This window comes from Leucopleurus acutus (assembly GCF_964270905.1).
Source record: "Leucopleurus acutus genome assembly, chromosome: 12".
NCBI lineage: Eukaryota > Metazoa > Chordata > Mammalia > Artiodactyla > Delphinidae > Leucopleurus > Leucopleurus acutus.
The window spans coordinates 86,906,074-86,925,553 of record NC_139154.1 but is presented as its reverse complement, the minus strand read 5'-3'; the positions used below and the strand labels follow the sequence as shown (position 1 = coordinate 86,925,553).

The 19,480-nt window shown below is 37.7% G+C and overlaps 1 protein-coding gene across 2 annotated transcripts in view; it reads left to right on the top strand.

Moving 5' to 3' along the window:
* GFPT1 (glutamine--fructose-6-phosphate transaminase 1) overlaps window positions 1–19,480 on the top strand; it is a 72,203-nt gene that overhangs the window by 29,578 nt on the left and 23,145 nt on the right. For both annotated transcript variants that reach the window (XR_014326656.1, XM_082851984.1), the window contains exons 5-12: window positions 2,438–2,496; window positions 3,843–3,977; window positions 5,359–5,420; window positions 6,694–6,773; window positions 9,993–10,098; window positions 11,863–12,026; window positions 12,934–13,029; window positions 17,690–17,787. Coding sequence is in view for 1 of the 2 variants with exons in the window: in XM_082851984.1 (XP_082708110.1) it covers window positions 2,438–2,496; window positions 3,843–3,977; window positions 5,359–5,420; window positions 6,694–6,773; window positions 9,993–10,098; window positions 11,863–12,026; window positions 12,934–13,029; window positions 17,690–17,787 (800 nt within the window). In the remaining variant the exon portion in view is untranslated. The remainder of the gene's footprint in view (window positions 1–2,437; window positions 2,497–3,842; window positions 3,978–5,358; window positions 5,421–6,693; window positions 6,774–9,992; window positions 10,099–11,862; window positions 12,027–12,933; window positions 13,030–17,689; window positions 17,788–19,480) is intronic.

Genomic DNA, 19,480 nt, shown 5'->3' with positions numbered 1-19,480 from the left:
AGCGTAGGCCCATGCTTACGGAGGGGATGGTTTGTCCAAGAATTTTTTTTGTTTTACTGCCATCTCTGAAGTTCTAAAACCAGATGTTTGATGAGGATTTTGGATCATAATAGATTTGATGGCAGGGAATAGGGGAAGGATACATTGCTAATATTTTATCCAACAAAAAGGCAAACAGCAACTAAATGCTGTAAGAAGACAAGCTCTCAGGCACACATGTACACAACACAATTCAGAAATACCCAGGAGGACTCCTGCAGGCTTAATGGAAACAAAACGTGTATTAACAAGAACATGTAAAACTCAGGAAAGCATGTGTCCTTTTATTTCCCACCCAGCTGAAAGAAATGAAAGATGAAACCATCATTGAAACAAACCAGTTTTTTTTCCTAATAAGTACAGTTATAGTGCTGGGCTAGCAATTAACTCTTTTACCCTGTTAAACACAAGAATAATCTCCATCCCATCTTGCATATTTTCGACAGCCTTGGCAACTTGAGATACATTTCTGTTATGAGGCTACTTGATAGTAAATGGTCATCTTTTAAAACTTCTGTTATCTCAAGCTAGTAACACCATGTACTTCTGTATTGCACTGCCAAAAAAAAAAAAAAAAAAAAGACTAAACCAGGTCTTAGAAGTGCTCATTGCACCTAGGCCTTTTCAGTGAGCAGAGCTAGGAAATATATATATACCTCTGTGTATGTGCATGTATAAATTTAAAGAGAAAACACAACGTAATTTTACACTAACACTGTCAATTCAAATCCCCGGCTGTAAGGTTTTTACTTAACCTCATTGATTTATGTATTTCTTTTCAGTCACACTTAAAAACTTAGTTCTTAACATCAGCAACATACTTATTTGATCTATCAGATGCTACGTGTACAATGGAATCATAATGTCAACACTACCATAACAGTATGTTGACTGTTTTTTATTTTTTTTTGTCCTTAGGGTATATCTCTCTAGGGATGTATAATTAAATTACTATGTTTTGGAGTCGCTTGCAATAATCCCTCTGTATGTAGTTGTTCTACTAGCTGGGTATAGCATTATGTTAATATGTTTTATTTTGAGTTTTAGGAATTGATTTTCTTTAAAAAATAATTTTTATTTAAAACTATTTAAAATATTTGCATAGTTCTGAGGTCATACCTATAAAAAAGGCATACTAAAATAAGTCTACTTCTATCTTATTTCCTCTTCCTTATTCCATCTCTTCCTGTATATAAACATTTAACAAAATTTTTGAGTTATATGTATGTATGTGTGTATATATATCCCTTTGAGGTAAGATTTTGTAGTTTAATTCAGTAGCTACCTTTTTAGGTTTTTCATGCTTCACATAATTATTGGATTAGAATGTTAACTACTCAAACTTTTAATACTGACAAGGTCTTTATAAAAGATTTCTGAAAAACTATATGTTATATTTTGAGAATTTGGCTTTAATTTTAGGCTTTATATCAGCTATTTATGATTCTCTGTGTTCTAGCATTAAAATTTTAAGATTTATTTTTGTAGTATCATTTTGTGGTATCTTTTCTTAGAAATCTAGTGAAATGTTTAACATTTGGTTTGTAATGAACGTGTTCAGTTCAAGCTCACTTAATGTCAGATCTTTAAGTATATTAAAAAACATTTTGATAATTTGATATAAAATTGAATTTAGTGGTAATTTCTCTCCTGATTTACATGAACTTTAAATAAGAAATCCACATTAGTTGCCTTTACTTTACATACACTGTCAGTGGCTACAAATAATATTGTCAACTCCTGATTGCACATTCTTACGTTTTTGAAAGTTATTTAATCAAAAAAAAGATGAAAATTATCCCACTGTCATCTGTATTTGATCTTGAAATGCTTCTTTAACTTGAGTTTATCTGACATTCTGGGAGTTTTCTGGGCCTCAGGTAAGTAAACTATAGAACTGAGTAACTGTCCGTTTTTTCTCAATTCTTTAACTTTGGTTTTAAACTCATTTAGTGTAAATTGGATGAAGCCTTTCTCTTTAAACTTAGGAATGTTTTATGCATAAGAATGAATGAACAAAGAAGTGAGAATAATAGTTATTTAGTTCAACCCTTTCATTTTGCAAATGAGGAAAGTGGCCCAAGGAACCTGCTTCTTTTACGTAGTGGCACTGGACTGGTAGTTTAGCCACAGCTGAAGTTGATGTCTCTAGACTCCAGTTTATTATATTAACCCACTATACCCACCTCTTAGCACTGTGTGCTTCTACATGTGAACTGTGCTGCTGATCTACCTGAGGGTAATCTGATGATGAAAAGTGGATAATACTTGATTACAGCTGAAAGTATAGCATGTAACAAATTTTTTGACTTGAGAAAAATCTCTTAATAGTAATGGCAATTTATAGTGTTTATTAGACCTATAATTTTTTGGTCATCAATACTTTTATCTCTTTTAGAATTTATTGTTATTCACAATGGAATCATCACCAACTACAAAGACCTGAAGAAATTTTTGGTAAGTAAAGTGACCTAAAAAGACTACCAGTCTTTGAAGAATACTTCTAATGAGAGCATTGAGGTTGTCTGTTGGGATGTGCAGTAAATCCTATCTCGATGTGATCAAATAATTCCTAAGACAGTTACAAGGATATGGTGGTTTATTGGACTCTTTTTTGTTGACAGTAGAACTTTTTTTTTCTTATATGAAAAGAAAATAATTATTTGGCTTGATTATAAATGACCCAAAAGCTTAAATAAAATTGGAATTTGGGGGGATGTCTTTGCATTGTGAGAGACAGTGTCATTTTTAAAAGATTCTAGGGTGTTAGAAAACTCAAGACAGATTGAATGAAGGCTCCATGCCCTAAATAGCTGTGTAGTATAGTATATAGTAATGGTAATGATGATGACTTCATGAGTGACTTCTCAGAGCTGTACAGTTCAGCATTCTGCAGTGATGGAAACTTTCTGTACATGTACTGTCCCAGTATGGTAGCCGCTGTCCACATGTGGCTGTTGAGGTAGGATGAATGAGGAACTAAATTTGAAATTTTATTTCACTTTAAATTTAAATAGCCACCTATAGCTAATGGCCATTGTATTGGACAGTGAAGTATCATCATTAAAGAAGGAATCATGGGCTTCCCTGGTGGCACAGTGGTTAAGAGTCCGCCTGCCAATGCAGGGGACACGGGTTCGAGCCCTGGTCCGGGAAGATCCCACATGCCGCAGAGCAACTAAGGCCGTGCTCCACAACTACTGAGCCTGTGCTCTAGAGCCTGCGAGCCACAACTACTGAGCCCGTGTGCCACAACTACTGAAGCCCATGCACCTAGAGCCCATGCTCCACAACAAGAGAAGCCACCACAAGTAGAAGCCCGTGCTCCGCAACAAGAGAAGCCACCACAATGAGAAGCCCGTGCACCGCAACAAAGGGTAGCCCCCACTCGACCCAACTAAAGAAAGCCCGTGCAGCAACAACGAAGACCCAACACAACCAAAAATAAATAAATAAATAAATTTATAAAAAGAAAAAGAAGGAATCATTATATTCCTAATGGAATTAGTGGTTTGTGAATGTTATATATTTCATTATATTTTAATTATTTTAAAATGTATTTAATTCATATATGACATATATAGATTTATATAATTATAAGTATGTTTGATCACCTCACTATTTTGGATTCACCGTAATTAGATGGTGACCTTAAGTTTAAAGAGTGGGTATTCAGGGTGTGGTGGTCAAAAAGAGACTAGAAGTTGGGTAATGAGATTTTTGAGGAAGAATTGTGTAGAAAAGATTTAGATATTATGAATATTTCCTTGAATGGGTCAGAATTTTTTCCTTTCTAATTACAGGAAAGCAAAGGCTATGACTTTGAATCTGAAACAGACACAGAGACAATTGCCAAGCTTGTTAAGTACATGTATGACAATCGGGAAAGTCAAGATACAAGCTTTACTACCTTGGTGGAGAGAGTCATCCAACAATTGGTATTAAACCACACTTTCAAAGATGATTATCGCCGACATTAATCACAATAAACGCTTAAAAATAACTTTGATAAGTAGGAATTATGCTTATTTCTTAAGTATGTTTTGCTTTTATTTCCCATGTATATAACTATTCAACTTGAATAATTTTGAGAGACTGTTGTTTTAATGATTTTACTTCTTTCACTGTAGTTTAGTGTCATGGGAACTAAAAATAATCCAAAAGCAGTTTGTCCAAAAACTGTGCATACACACCACACACAAACGTGTACACAGTACACACACTTGGGGATTCATCACCTTCTCGCTTCCTGCTCGTTCAAGTGTTCTTCTAGTCAGTAACTTAGCGAAGGGTAGCTTCGGTGAAATACACACTCTTTATTCTGGGATAATGGCTGCATGTCTCAGCCAGTGCAGTCAACTCATTTTTCCTTATGGGGACTTTTCCTTGGCCCTGTACCTCTACAGAAAATTACTTCCCAACCTGAGAGAAAAGTGGTATTGTTTTTGATCTCATCCCAGTTGTCCTAATTAAAGATTAAAGATATCAAAGATACACAAAGGTCCAAATACATAGTGATTTCCACCCCCGCCCCAATCCCACTCATAACTCTGGCTTTTCCATTTAAAAGCCCTTTACTTCTCTGTGAAGGTCCAACCCTTACCTCCCATCTCCACCCAAATCTTATGATGTCTCCAGCTAAAGGAGTCAGGAAGGTAGAGAAGATAGAGAACTGTTTCTTCTACTCAAGGCAGAGTAGTGTGCCTTCCCAGCCTTTTCTTGTTTGTACTCGTATAACCCAGTTTTTCTGTTCCTTCCTTCTCCTACCTTATGTTACTCCTTTATTCATTCTTAATTTCCTCAGGCCCTGTCCCTGAGGAGTTTGGGTTGAGGGGGGGCGGTATGGTGCACATGTTAATAATTGTGATTGTGTATATTTATGTCTCCAATATCAAGGACAAAAAGGATGGAAGTTAACAGTGGTATAGAATTACTGGGCCAGAGAATGGGTTTTGGATATGGAGCTCGGGATCTTTTCTGATTCTGCCCTTCCCTTACTAATGCATAGTATGGGAGATATGATGTACCTATTGAGAAGTATTGGTAGCGTGTACAAAGGTGTCTTTTAAAATGGTCTGTTTAGGAGCTATTATCTACTGAGCCTATTTCCAGAGTGGGCTTGGTTAAAAAGTGGATCTTGGATACATCAAAGCTCAGGAGTAAGTGTCTCCCTAAAATTCAGACTCATTTATAAACTAGTGCAAAAGAGTAGCTGTGTGAACAAAACATTTCTGTGCTGAAGCCAGTATGTTTTAGGCATTTCACATTTGATAATTGATTATAATATATAATGCTAATGCATTTTTTTTCCCTCTATAGGAAGGTGCTTTTGCACTTGTATTTAAAAGTGTTCATTTTCCTGGCCAAGCAGTAGGCACAAGGTATATATAAATTTTATAATGACTAATAATTATATGTATTTTGAAACTTTAGAATTTTAAGCTTATTCCCTGTACACTATGAATGGCCCTTCACCGTAATGGCTCTGTCCTTTTTTAGAGATACTTGTGTGAGTCATCCCTTGGTATCCATGGGGGATTGGTTCCAGGAGCTCCCGTGAATACCAAAATCCATGGATGTGCAAGTCCCCTGTATAACATGGTGTAGTGTTTGCGTATAACCTAGATACATGCTCCTGTACACTTTAAATCATCTCTAGATTACTTACATACCCTCATGTAATGTAAATGTTATATACATAGTTGTAAATACAACGCAAATGGTAGTGTGTAAATAGTTGCCAGTGTGTGGCAAATTCAAGTTTTGCTTTTTGGAACTTGCTGGAATTTTTTTCCCCCGAATATTTTCAATCTGCAGTTGGTTGAATCTGCAGATGTGGAACCCATGCATGTGGGAGGTCGACTATATTTATTTTCATACGCCCTTCTTGTCTGTTGTTTTACCACTATTCCATGTAGCAGAATCCCTTAACAAAGCAAAAACATTTTGGCATTTATAATCGGCCTTTTGTTTGTAGTGGGGCACCATTGTTACTTTGTGAATTTGGATGTTGAATATTTTGTAAAATATCCATATTTTTCAGAACTCTATATTCTAGACAGAGTCCTAGATAATTGTACCATTACTACTTTTGCTGGGATATTCAAGCCTAATCATGAAGTCCTTTTTAGAACAGTGTGGAACCCTAAGAGTTGGTAAGAGAGAGCTGTCTTTAAAATGAAGTCAAGGGGACTAATGTTCATATATTGTTCACACATCAAAAGAAAGGTTTCATTTTACATTAAAAAGGAGAAAACTTTCTAATGCATCATTATAGAACAGGGGTCCGCAAACTTTTTCTGCAACAGGCCAGATAGTAAATATTTTAGGCTTTCTGGGCTATGTTGCCTCTGTGGCAACCACTTAGTTAGTTTTGCTGTCGTAGTGTGAAAGCAGTTGTAGAAAATGTGTAGAAGAAAGGGCATGGCTGTGTTCCAGTAAAAACAGACAAACCTGGCCTGTGGGTCATAGTTGGCTGACCTCTGAATATTTTTTAAAAACTCTGTTTATGTCGTTCTTTTGTTATATCTGAAGTCTAACTTGGAGGGAGAGTTTAAACATTATTTGCAGAGCGTTCCCTCATCATTTAAATTTTGTATCATTAGTGCATTACTTATAAAAATGGCTTAATTCTGTTTAATTTTGTACTAACAGACGAGGTAGCCCTTTGTTGATTGGTGTACGAAGTGAACATAAACTATCTACTGATCACATTCCAATCCTCTACAGAACAGGTAAAAACTATTCCTACATCATGCCATGGGAAAAATGTATAAATTGAGTGCAGTAGTTACAAAGAATTGTTTTCCTAAAATTGATTAAATGCCCTTTTGGTCAGATCCACTCATATATATAGTTCTGTCTAGACATGAAAAGAATTTGTTTTTGTGATTTCTCTGACGAGTAGAATTTTTTTCTGTTGTATATCCTTAGCTAGGACTCAGATTGGATCAAAATTCACATGGTGGGGATCACAGGGAGAAAGAGGTGGGAAATGCACTCTGCATGATGGGGAGGAATCTTATCCTCTTTTGTTCATTCTTTACTAATTCTTTGTTCTTGGAGTGAATGAATGTGCTGGGCCTCTAAAAATATGCTTATTTTATGGGGAAACATATTTTGACATTATTTTTCTAATTTGTGGGAGCGTATTTTGTCTGTCTGCTTTTGGCATTTAGAAAACTGCTTTTAATAATTTGTTTCTTTAAGATCTCTGAGATTTGAGGAAATAGTTGAAATTTTAAAGTTTTTTCCTTTGTTTTAAATTAAAACCATGTAGGATACATTATTATAAATAAGATGCTGAGATTAGGAAAAGAGCATTGTGTTTGCGTGCTAGGCTATTGTAGATTGACCCCTGTGGTAGTTATTTGAATAATTTAGCCTAATTTTTAACTGAAATATGTTGAAATGGATTCTGTTTTATGCATGACATTTTACGTTTCTATTTTTACATTTGATACCTGATGGGCTTTGTTTGAATTTGGAGTTTTTTTTAAATTTACATTTGAAGTTTATCTTTTTAGCTGTACAAGCTGGATCATTTTATTGATATAATTAGACAGAAAATGGTGTGTTATTTTTGTTTACTTTTTTACTAAAAGCTCTCTCTGTAAAAGACACAGGGAATGGTAAATTCAGGAAATTGAAACCCATATTATTCATGCATAATTCTTGGTTTCTTGAAAAAGATGTAGCAAAGTACTCTAAACCTATTCATCTTTGGATAGTAGCTGCTCTCACTGTTTTACCTAGAGCAGAAAGTTATTTTCTTAAATAACCTTCAGTCCTGAGATGTTAGAACTTATTTTCCTCCTCCCCTCCCTCTCTTTGCAGAAAAAAAAACTAGCCTACCAGTATAAATTTTGGATCCAGAGTTCCAGATTTCTGTTAATAATTCTGCTTGTGTATATATTACTTATGTGATATATTTACCTTGTACAATGTCTTAGGCTGCTTTTAGAAGCAATGGAAAAACATTGGCTAAGGTCTTAAGAAGTTGGAAGAAAAATTTATCGTGAGACATCTTTTTGAGATCAGGGGTTGTGTTTTAGTAACCCTGATTTCTCTAGCTCCTAGTAGGTAGATAAGGTATGGCTCAGCAGAGTTTAGTTTAAAAAGTACAGCCTCTTATTGAAGAGGCTGTAGAAAGGGGAAAACACTGGACTGGCTTTCAAGCATTTGCTATTTTCTCCAGGTATAACTACTGACCAAATAAAGCAGGATGATAATAATCGTTTCCACTTAAGTGAAATCAGAGGAGATAGACAGTAGATGGGAAGACATTTTACAGATTGTAACAGTCATATAGATGTCAAGTGGTAATATTTTTTTCATTTAAATAGGCAGTGATACCTTGAATTCTTCTGAATATTGTATTTAAATATACCCTGTTACTTGAAGAAGGAAATAACCAATATTTGTAGAAAGAATATGGTGAAACTCAACTCCAGTAGGACATTTTATAACCAAAGCTAGTTGTATTTAAAAATTTTAAAATGTAGGTGCTGGCCTATCCTTTTGCCTGTTTTTTAATTCACCTTTTTACATACGGTAAAGTTCACTCTTTTTGATGTACAATTTCATGAGTTCTGTCAAGCGCATAAAGTTGTATAATCACCTCCACAATCAAGATAAAGAACAATTTATCCCCTAAAAAGTTCCCTCAGCTGACCCTCTGTAGTCAACCCTGTCCCCATACCCAGCCCCTGGCAAACACTGATCTGTTTTATCTTTTTATAGTGTTATCTTCTCTGGGATGTCATCTTATACTTGTTTTTCAAAGTGTGGTATCTTTTCTGCTATTGAATTTGGATGGAAAGAGCTATTTTACTTTCATGCCTAAAACACACCAAATAATCATGGATTGTGGAGAACTTTGAATGTAGGTTACTAAGAATAATTACTATCAAGTTTTTATAGACATGCATTTTAGAGGATGGACACAATATGAGTTTTTACAAGTATATTTATGGTATCCTCTGGCCATTGTATCCATTGGTTACAAGGTCCACTATGTCCTGATCTTAGAGAAAGGTGCTTTTTTGTCTCTGTGACATTTATATAGCCTTCAGTTAATAGTATTTTCTGTATTTGGCAAATTCGTCAAACTTCATTATGCCTTCTGGTTTTGACTTCAGTTGTGAATAAGCAGAGGGGAAAAAAGTTCTTCATCAATAGCTTGACAAATTAAGTAGAAATGCCAGAATTCTAAAGTGCTAGAATTAAAAGATATTATCATTGCAAAAGGACTATCCTTTATCCTGACAAGAAAGTAATGTAAGAAAGTAATGTAAGAAAATCTCCAATTTTAAGAAAGGAGAGGTTCTGGGTTTATAGTTCCAGTCCTTAGCAGTAGCTGCCATGTATGATATACCATGGTTAGAGACTTATAAGTATCTTTGTTTTGTTTTTAGATCAGAATAAGTGTAGCCTGAACTTTGACTTGTTATGCTGACTTACTGTTAAAATCTAGAGAAGTTTTGTTAGGAGATAATAAAAATATGCCACTAGGCTTCATTTTATTTTTCACTGCACAGTTTTGATATTTTTAATGTAACTTTAATGATAAGTTTAAGTATACAAACTTATATGTATTAATTTCATTAAGTTTTATATGAAGTTAAATTAAAATTAGGCTATACATACATAAAAAAAAGACTTAGTGACATTAATTATTTGCCTTTTACTTGGAAAAGAAATATTACATTAAAGAACGTATAGCACAGCACTGTATCTGCCACGCTGTCTTTAATAGTTGCTCTTTCACTCTATGCCCGTTGTTCTTGTTGGCTTATTGCATGGAAATAGGGTGATCTACCTGGCATTGAAAAGTTGCTGGAATTATTTTGCATTGCTATGGTTTTTTGTTGATTTTGTAGAAAATTATGTATATTTATATATCAGCCATGGTTTTCTACATGTGTGCTGATTCTGTTAACTCTATAATATAGGCAAAGATAAGAAAGGAAGCTGTAATCTCTCTCGTGTGGACAGCACAACTTGCCTTTTCCCCGTTGAAGAAAAAGCAGTGGAGTATTACTTTGCTTCTGATGCAAGGTGAGCTTCCTTGGTTGATTCAGAGAGAATTCTTAGTAAAACTGCTCATGCTACAAGAAACCAAGAGGTCACTTTGTATATATATCTAGTCATGCTGTAGAGGAGAACTTTGTTAATTAAGGATGTGAAGGTGACCTTTTTGGAGATGGTGTTCTAGAACGTTTTTGCTCTCAATTCAAAGTATGTAGGTCAGTGTACAAAGGAGATAAGTCCTTGAGACTTGTTCCAGTGTATTTACTCTGAGCTCGTGTGTTTTTTTTTTCCTCTTTTTTTGAGAGCCTTAACCCAGGTTTTATAGGAAGGAGAGATTTTAGATTGGAGAGTAGAATGGCTTAGGAGCATACCAATTATAGTATAATTGCTAATCTATATTGTAGTTTTAATCCAACGTGGACATATCTTTTTAATTCAGAAGTAATTGGCAGCAAAATCACTTTTATATAGGAAATAGTATTAGACTAGGACATTTTGAGAGAAAATGCAGTGGGGATGCTTAGAGGCATTTATAAATGAAATTCGAATAGTAATGAGGATAAAATGGAATCACTCAAATCGCCAACAGCTATCTGAATCATTCATTGTGCCTGAAAGTAAGGGGATCTAAAAATGAATGATCATGCAGTTCACGACTGCAGGGGATGTATTGTCTCAGTGAGAAAACAAGCTTCAGTGTTTTCTAAATTTTACAGGTGTGTAGGGTATGTAGTCGGTGTTGAGATGTGTCATTGCTGTCATTAGGTAGGTTTGTTACAGAGTTGACAGTTTTGGCTTAAATAATCTGGAAGTTGCAGAAGTGTCTCGGCCTCTTTTCATTCACTCATGCGTTCGTATTGAACACTTCCAGCAAAGCCATGTGCTCGGCTCAGGAGATAATGGCGGGTAAGAATAAAAATATTACTTGTCCTTAAGGAGCTCTTCCTTAATGGGAGAGACACATTTTAGTGAGTGGTCACCAAGTATAGAATTCCAGCTGTGACACGAACTACAGAATGCTTCTAACAGGGTGACTTGACCCTCCTATGGGTGCATTTCTTTAAGGGAATGGTGCTTGAACTGAGAGTTAAGGAGATATTAGGAGTTAATTAGGTAAGGAGGTGGAGGGAAGAACAGTCATTCTCTGCAGATGGATCAGCCTGTGAGAGCTTGGGCTGGGTGTGAGTGTGGCTGGAATAGGGAGAGGAAGTTTGGTAGGAGACAAGGCCAGAGAAAGAGGTGGGGTCATGGTAAAGGCATTTTGCTGTTTTCCTAAGAGCTAAAGGGAAGCTGTTGAGCGGTGTGTTGGCGAGGGAGAAATCTTGATTAGGGTTGTCTTTTGATGTCCATTTTGGCAGAAAAGGAGAGTGGATGAGGGAGGTTAGAGGGAATGTGGGTGGAAGTTGGGAGGTTCCTGCAGTAGTGCAGCCAAGGGCTGATGGTAGCTTGAACTGGTTTGTGGTGGTGGACACAGAGAGAAGCTTTGGGAAATATTTAGGAGCTATGACTGGAGGACTGGTGATAGATAGGATGAGGAGGAAATAAGCATGCTTTCTCATCTGATCTCATCAAATTGGTTGCCACACAGAGTTCCTTTTCTTCATTGTCTGCAGTGACCACCCCCCTCCTCCATTTCCCTGTAGGGAATGGCATTGATAACCAGAAAGTTATCAGAGATATTGCAGGTTGATAGACTTTGTATTTAAACTTGGTCCTTTTGTCCTAATGATAGTTGTGTTTATAATAATCATCCTAGATTATTGATTGTACTGTCTCCTTGAACATTTTTAGTGCTGTCATAGAACACACCAATCGTGTCATCTTTCTCGAGGATGATGATGTCGCTGCAGTGGTGGATGGCCGTCTTTCTATCCATCGAATTAAACGGACTGCGGGAGATCACCCTGGACGAGCTGTGCAGACCCTCCAGATGGAACTCCAGCAGATCATGAAGGGTGAACCTTTCTATCCTGTTACACCTTGGTGTCCTCAATGGAAAGGATATTTTCTCCTTCCTGACCTGGTGTAGGAATCTGATAATACAGATTAGTGAAGGGATAACCCCAGAAAGGGGGATGATTCTTTGGAGAAATTATCTGCTGTTTTGACAATACTTCTTCAAACGAATTCATGGTTTCTTGTTTCTAACATGAAAAAAGAAATCAATTATTTAAGTGGTACTTGATGTTTTAAGATGCTTTATAAACATAGTTTGTGTTCTATTCTTTGTTCCTCTCTTATCAGTTTTCTCATATATGAAATGGGGATAATAGGATTTACCTCGTTAAGGTTGTTTTGGGGATTGAGCCCTTACAACAGTGTCTGACATGCTTAGTGAGCTCTATATAATGTTTGCTACTATTAACTATTATGATTATGGTGATTGTGGTTTTTATTGTCCTTTCTGATGGGGTTGTGGTGAAAAACAAGCTAACGTTTATTGCATAATAGCTATATGTCAAGTCTTTTCTATATTCATCCACACTACCACGCTATGAAATAGCTGCTAGAACAGATCATTTTATAGATTAAGGAATTTCCCAGAGCTGCTTAGCTATTAAAAGATAGAATCATGATTTAAACCTAGATCTGACTCTAAAACTTAAGCTTTTCCCACTCCCCTGTTTTTCTATAATTGCATATTTTAGGTATGAAGTTAATAAAAGTATTTTTCCTCCTTGTTCATTTTTCTTCCCATTGGGTAAAATGTCATATATGAATATTGTTCTCTACTGCATGACCTTTCATTTCATTTCATTTACTAAGATTATATTAAAGGAGATAGACTTTTAGTTGAATACAAATTTCTTATCCTTTGGCTTGTTAATTTTTGTTTTAATGATACAATTTATATTACTCTAGGCAACTTCAGTTCATTTATGCAGAAGGAAATTTTTGAGCAGCCAGAGTCAGTTGTGAACACAATGAGAGGAAGAGTCAACTTTGATGACTATACTGGTAATTACATGTGAATTATGTTATTATTTCAAAGTCTCTCATGGGGGTTGACGTTGACAGCCTTATAGGGTTCATTGTCCTTTGTAGAATAACTATGGCTGCCAGCCATCAGTGGAGCCCAGTCCTCTTTTAAAAGTCCTTCCGTGTGTGATTCCACTGATATGAGGTATATCTAGGTTAGTCAGATTTGTAGAGACAGAAGGTAGATTAGTGGTCACCAGGGGCTGGGGAGAGGGGGAAATGGGGAGTTAGCGTTTAACGGGTATAGAGCTTCAGTTTGGGACGATGCCAAAGTTCTGAGATGGGTGATGGTCATGATTGCACAACAATGTGAATGTGCTTAATACCACTGAATTGTACACGTACAAATAGTTAAAACGGTAAATTTTATGTTATGTATATTTTACCACCATAAAAAGTAAGGGAATAATAATAATGGTTGCCAGGAGCTGAAGGGACAGGGGAGTGGAGAGTGACTGCTAATGGATACGGGTGTTTTGGAGGTGATGAAAGTCTAAAGTTAGATAGTGGTAATGGTTGCACAACTCTGAAATACTAAACACCACAATCATACTCTTTCAAAGGGTGAATTTTATGGTAAGTGACATACCTCTAAAATGGTTATGAAAAATATAAAAAATGCCTAGGAAGTCACATTTGAAAATTGTTGTCAGTTATGGGACTATTAAGGTGATTTTCCTGGAGAAAAAAAAAAGTCCTTCAGTGTACCATTAAGAACATTTAACTTCTTTTCAGTACAAAAATCTTTTATTGGGCACCTACTATGTACCAGGGACTGTTCTGAACACTGTGAATTCTCAGAAGAATGGGACCTGGTCCCCTTGTTGGGAAGCTTGCTGTATCTGTTCAGCCTAGGTTTTCTCTCTCAGTTTATAAATGAATGAAGTGTGAACTTCCCAGAGGTTTTCCAGGTGTTTGCCTAATGCCTTATGGGATAACCTAACCTGTACCTTCCTGCCTGTTTAAGGTGGGGTGACAGTGCAGCTCTGGTCTTACTTCTGGAAGTTCTCTCTAGACCTTGTGTCACAGGAGTTTCTGCACCTTGGTGGGATGAGCTTGAGATTGACTTTCTGTGGTCATAGGATATCCATGAACTATCGCTAAATCACATTTTTGGAACATTCTTCATGACCAGTTTAATAAACAGTTTAACAAACAAGCTTTGGGCTAAGCTTCTCAGTGTTAGGAATCAGTTTTGGAGAAATTATATCTGGTATGCAACAATCTTTTCCTGAATTTGTGTGTTATACATATAATATTAAGTGCCTTCTCTTTTATGTCACGTCCTGCTAACTGATAGAGAATGATTCTCTGAATAAATGCGGTTTTTGTATACTTTTCTTTTCTGGAGGCATCAGACTCTTTCTCAGCAGGAGAGATTTGTTGAAGGCTGAATTATAAGTTGAACATCTGGTGAACATGGTGTGTGGAGCACCATGCTGAACGTATCAGGGACTGTAGGAAAGTTGTCTCTGCTGTGGTCTCCTCCTTGAGGTTCTTGGAAGGGGGATGAATACATAATTAACTATTTAAAGAAAGGTAAAATATGATAAATGACATTAGAAACACAGTTTAATGTTGAAATGTTTAAAGTTTAGTGTTGAATTTAGAGGAAGTAGAGAATGAATCTGTTTGTGGACAGGGGGCCAGGGAGGGCTCCATGAAGTAGGCAGGTGGTGCTTTAAAGGATTTGGAAGGTTTGAATAGGTAAAGATGAGATGGGAGCATTGCAGTTGGGTAGAATGCATTTGCTAAGAGGAGATAGTAGAAAACCATCAGAAATTTGTTTGTGAAATAATATGTAGTCCAGTTTGCCTGCCACCTCTAGTACTTGAAGAGGAATAGAGAGCAGTAAGTCTAGGGAAGAAGGTGAGAGGCACTGCCCAGGAGGGCCGTGAATGCATTGTGTTGAGTGTGAAGGGTACCTCCCTTTGTAGAAATTGCAGAGCTGTTAGGAGACTTAGGAGCCAGGGGTGATCGGAGCTTTACTGAAGTGACCTGGGTACCAGTCTCCAATGTGCATTGGAGGAGCGAGAGGCTGAGATGCAGTCGCCAGTAAGGATGTTGTCCCATCTGGGGTAAAGCAATGGGGAATGGGAGGGCAGCGGGGGCCGGGAGAGAAACAGGAGCACTCCAGAGCAGGACCTGTTATCTGCTGGTGTGGGAGAGGGGGTTGTGGAAGGTGGTTGAACTGGAAGAATGGGGAGAGTAGCAGTAAATACTGTTATGGTATGGAATGGAAATAAGATTAGGAAAAAGTTTTGTTTTATAAGGGAAAAGAAGGAGATAAACTTTGAAAAGTCATGATTTTAAAAAGCACTTTTATCTATGGTATGTGTTCCTCATAAAAGTTCTATAATATAAACAGGATAGCCGTTATCTTTTTTCGTTGTTAAGATAAGGAATTTGAGGCTCTGTCAGTTTGCGGTCTGGCCAGAGGTCACACTGCCAGTCATTTATGGAGCCAGACTAGCCCCCAGTGTTCAGTGGTGTTCACGCTCCATCCCACCCCTTTCCTCCAGACACTCCTGCTGTAGTAGTGGTCTCCCTTACCAGAAGTAGGAGCCTCTCCAAAGCATCAATTCAGACCATGGGCGACTCCTTCCAGAACTATCCCAAACGCCCCTCGGCCATCAGGGAATTTGCTAGGACTAATTTTAGGGAAACGCTTGTGACCAGCTAATCTCACTGTCTAACCTCCCTGTCCTTCTTGGTTATCATCTGAAATATAAGTCTCTCTGATAGTCTGTCTACTTTATACTTAGTCATCTCCAAACTGATGTGCCTTTGCATGACTCCCTACCCAGCCTCTTAATGTTGTTTCCTTTTCCCTCAAGTCTTTTCAATACATGCCGAGGTCTGAGGCAGAGGTACACGAAAAGGAACAGCAAGAATGCCAGTCTGGCTGGGGTGGCCTGGGTGAGAGAAGTGCTAGGAGATTAGGTCAGAGTGAAGCAGGAGGCAGGGCTTGTGGCCGCTGGAAGGCCATGTAAGGAGTTTGGACTTCATTCCAAAGTTACTTGGGAAGCCAGTGAAGCTTTTCGTTGTTTTATTTTCTACTTAACTAGTTTCTTTTTTTTTTTGCGGTACGTGGGCCTCTCACTGCTGTGGCCTCTCCCACTGCGGAGCACAGGCTCCGGACGCACAGGCTCAGCGGGCACGGCTCATGGGCCCAGCCGCTCCGCGGCATGTGGGATCTTCCTGGACCGGGGCACGAACCCGTGTCCCCTGCATCAGCAGGCGGACTCTCAACCACTGCGCCACCAGGGAAGCCCCCATAACTAGTTTCTTAAAATAGAGAAATATAATCGGCCCTCTCAGTATTGAAATTTAAAAGGAAGAACGTAAATTATTCAAAAATATAAAAAGCAAAACATATACGTTGGTCCCATTTTGTAACTAGTTAAGGTAGAAGAAAAGAGTGGAGGAGATAAAGAGCAGGGGCAGAGTAGACAGACCGACGGTGGGTCAGATGGAGAAGGATGCTGCCCACGGGCATGCTCATTGCTCTCATCAGCCAGACGCTGAACTGTCTGGTAGCCACACAGTGCCTTGGACAGTATATTCCCTTGGTAGGTGCTCAGAATATTAGTCGAACAATTGAATGAATGTTGGATGAAAATTTCTCACAGGTAGAAAACTCGCCATGTGTAGAAGGACCCATAGACAAGGCACCCTTAGCAGAACATGTACGTGGCTGTAGAGACAGAAAGAGGACAGACTCATTGGAGGGTTTTGTGATCAGATTTATGTTTTTAAAGCATCCCTCTAAAAGGTCATTCTGGCCGTGTGTGGAGAAGAGGCTCTAGGAGGTAGAGAATAGAAGCTAGGAGGGTACGGCTCTTGTCCAGGGGAGGGCCGTTGGACTTGGCTGATGGTGTTAGAGGTACAGTTTGAAGGTGGGGCTCACAGGACTTGCTTGTGCAGTCGCTGTTGAGCAACCGAGGGTGGATGACCCTGCCGTTAGGTGAATGGGGTGGCATTGACTGAGATGGGAGAGACTGAGAGGAGAGTGGTTTATATTGTGTTCAGAGCACTGTTCTGGGCATGTAAGGGAGATGAACACAAGTAAGACAATTTTTTTCCCAAGCAGGCTTACTGAGATATAATTAGGTATAATAAAATTGACTGTTCTTAATGTATAATTCAGCGAGTTTTGACCAACTTCCACAACATGGTCATAATCCTGAACAACCTGTACAACAATCAAGAGTTAGCACAGATCCTTCACCGGAAGAATTTCCCCAAACCCCTTTGTAGTCAGCCCTTTCCCCACCTCCAGCCGCCAGCATCTACCGATCTATTGTCCGTGTCCCTGTAGTTCTGCCTTTAAGATACCTTTTAATCTGAAGAGAGGACTGTAAAAATGACCGAACAAGGTAGGATGTGGTAGATACTGTAGTTGTGTAGGTGTATCAGGGGGTGAGGAAGGTTAATTACAAGTTGGGGGTGGCCAGTTAAGTTCGGACTTACTTCGTTTACATTTCAAAACTAGAGAGAACTGTGCTTCCTAAGAGGAATATGAATGCTTTAAAACAGCAGTGTTGTTTCCCAGATTGGCATTGGCCACTCATGAAAAGCGAATACCTGTTTCATATGGTTCTTTCCTAAATAATATATCCACAAACTTTTATTTCAGTGAATTTGGGCGGTTTGAAGGATCACATTAAGGAGATCCAGAGGTGTCGGCGTTTGATTCTTATCGCTTGTGGAACAAGTTATCATGCTGGTGTAGCAGTAAGTGGCTTCTTAAAATTTTAGTTGTGTCATTTTGGGTATTAGCAGATATCTGCAGATAAACAGTATCTCCAGTAAACAGTAAACAGTATCACCATGTAAAACTATTTTTTGTTAAAACATCGTGTTTTGTTTTCATGTTGTGATGGCAAAAATCAAGAAGGTTGGGGAGAGAAATTTTAATAGCTACTTGGAATTATTTACCAATGGATCATCTGCTTTAGAAAGGTCCTTAGATATACAGGTAGACCGCCTGCAACTAACTTCATGAAAGGCAAAGAGTGGAAAAGTTCTTATGCCATCCTGGCCTTGCAGTTCACAGCGCATGCCTACTTCTGTTAGAGCCGTCACTGGGTTTTGTGTGTCATTGTTCACTTGCCCCAGACAGATGGCTGTGTGAACCTCAACAGGATTTTACTAGGTAGGCACATTTCTGCAAAGAAAGGAAGTCTTCTTTTTGATAGACTTTGTTCTTTAAATTGTTATTTTGGAAGCTGAAATTCTGTATCAAAGATGTGTGTTGGTTGTCAATATAGAAGCCTAGGAATTTAACAGTGTTTTAGTCCAATAAATCAGATCCACGTGTAGTTTCCCTTATAAAGAGACAGGTTATGTGCTGTTGATGTCAACTCCTGTAAGTACAGAAAACCCTTACACACCCAGTTTCTACTTTTAGGATTGATTTCCAAAGTTCATGACAGTAATTTTTTTATTTGCTGGGGCATAAATATTAATTATCTACACTCGTGGGAGCCATTCATTTGAGGAGTGAGTGAAACTAGCTGGTCACTCAACCCTTGCATCTCAGTAGGCTTTCTTCTTCTCTAAAGCACCCCCTTCTCCCTCCCCTCCCCACCCCCCGCCCCAAATTACATGGTCCTAAAAAGGAAAATCTGTGCAATTTTGAAGGGAAGAGTTGTTAGAAAGTGATCGTTTTGAGCACTGGAAAAAAAAAAAGAATGAATTAAAGACATTAGTGTAAATTAAGGGATTGCCTGATTTAGTGGTGGCTTAGATCTATTATTGAATGAGCCCTCTATTCAGAAATACAAAATCTGACTAAATGTTTCATCCAATGCTAAGCCTGGATTGTGGGGCATAAATTATATATATGCTGTGTTAGAATTCTCTAATTTGAGAAGATGGAAGGGTTTTGTTTTGTTTTGGGGTTTCTGGTGGATGCTGAGACTACTGTAGTTAACAAACAAATACTAGAAATCCTGTGTGGTTTAGCATACAAAATAGTGTCCCTGAATTAATTCTAGCTAGGTTATCTACCCCCTACTCCACCCTCCATTCTACAGAGTTTGAAAGTATTGAGCTTTCTTAAACAAGATTTTTAAAGTATATTGACTTTTTTTGAGAAACAGCATTCTTTATGAATACCTAGTATTTCTGAAATGTTTAATTTTCATTCACTGTTTATGATACATCTGTTATTATCTCATTTGAAATTCTCAGTGATTTGGTATTATATGAACTGTCATTTAAAGACTAGGAATTGGGAAGTTAGAGTTAATATACAAGCTAACTCAGAACAGTGCTTTTTCCACTTCTCAAAAACATTTTATACATGCATTTATTTATACATGCATTGATAATTGTCTAAGGAGACTTGTGCTAAAATATTAACAGTGCTTATCTCCTGGGTGGTGGGATTTTGGTTATTTTATTTTTTATGCTTTAATCTCTG